Here is a 1,134-nt window from a genome sequence, read left to right as displayed (position 1 = left end):
GATTTTCCTTTGCAGTCCAGGATTCTTTTTTACATCACAATGCAGAAAAGAGTCCAGCTTTCAGCATTTACAATGAATGCTCACAACATGAATGACTGTTGTTCTCAACAACCTCCTAATACTAAGTAAAAAAAAAAGCTCACACTATGGCTCTGCTCAAGCTAAACCTAGCCAGCAAGTTCCCTAATGTTCAGGCTACAGGCACAGAAGGGTCCATTCAGCACAGCCTGTGTGCTGCAGGCCAAACCACTACAGAGCAGCAGCATCTGAAAGCCTGCATTGGGTCTGTTTTCGATTAAAAATAAGACAGAGTGACACATGAAAAGCGCCCCAAACAAGTTTAGTGTCCTTTTCTGGTTGCTTGCCAAGACGACACTTGATCTCAATAATGTGGTGTTCCTGTTCTACATGTCTGGCATCTCAAACCGCCGCCCCCCCTCCAGTGGAGCTGAGTTACATTACATAATCCTTCTGTGCTTTACACACCAACTCTATCAATCACACCTTTAGGTTTTTAAAGACTTTGGAAGCATCATAATTGCAGCAACCACACACGTGTGATAGCAAAGTGGACTTAGGCCCTGATTGTGAACGCCCCCCGTTGGATTGACTGTTTATGGCGCCTGGCGTCACGCTCTGCAACTCATGCTGGAAGGAAACTCCTTCCAGTTATGCAATCATAAGGTTGATGCGTCTTCACTTACGCTATCACGTGCATGTACTCATTGAATTTTTCCAAGAATCCCGTGAGAGTCGCAGGCTCGCGAAGGATGATCTTCTCTTTCAGCTCCTCGGATGAGTTTACTCTCAGATCGATGCGTCGTCTCCTGGAAGAAACGAAAAATAAGAAATGGAGGGAAGCGTTTATATAAGTCATTTTTTCTTAAAAAAAGTGCATTTGTTCTTGAATTGAGGAGATAAAAGAAACATTTTGCCAATGGAACAAGACAATTTACACTTAAAATAAGAAAACACAATTGCATTGTCTTATTTCAAGTGCATATTATCTAATTATCTTAGTTTAAGAGTAAAATTACTCATTTCATTGGCAAACTATCTCATTTACCTGCTCAAATTAAAGGTAAATACACTTAATTTAAGACATTTTTACTTATTTCTAGATTGTTTTTGCAG

At 40.6% G+C, this 1,134-nt stretch overlaps 1 protein-coding gene across 1 annotated transcript in view; it reads right to left on the bottom strand.

Moving 5' to 3' along the window:
• ada (adenosine deaminase) overlaps positions 1–1,134 on the bottom strand; it is a 45,290-nt gene that overhangs the window by 26,757 nt on the left and 17,399 nt on the right. The window contains exon 3 of the mRNA XM_015393455.1: positions 705–827. Coding sequence (XP_015248941.1) covers positions 705–827 — 123 coding nt within the window. The remainder of the gene's footprint in view (positions 1–704; positions 828–1,134) is intronic.

The sequence above is a fragment of the Cyprinodon variegatus genome, unplaced genomic scaffold (genome assembly GCF_000732505.1).
Source record: "Cyprinodon variegatus isolate N-32 unplaced genomic scaffold, C_variegatus-1.0 Scaffold642, whole genome shotgun sequence".
Taxonomy (NCBI): Eukaryota; Metazoa; Chordata; class Actinopteri; order Cyprinodontiformes; family Cyprinodontidae; genus Cyprinodon; species Cyprinodon variegatus.
The sequence above is the reverse complement of the archived record's forward strand: the minus strand, read 5'-3'. Positions and strand labels throughout refer to the sequence as shown.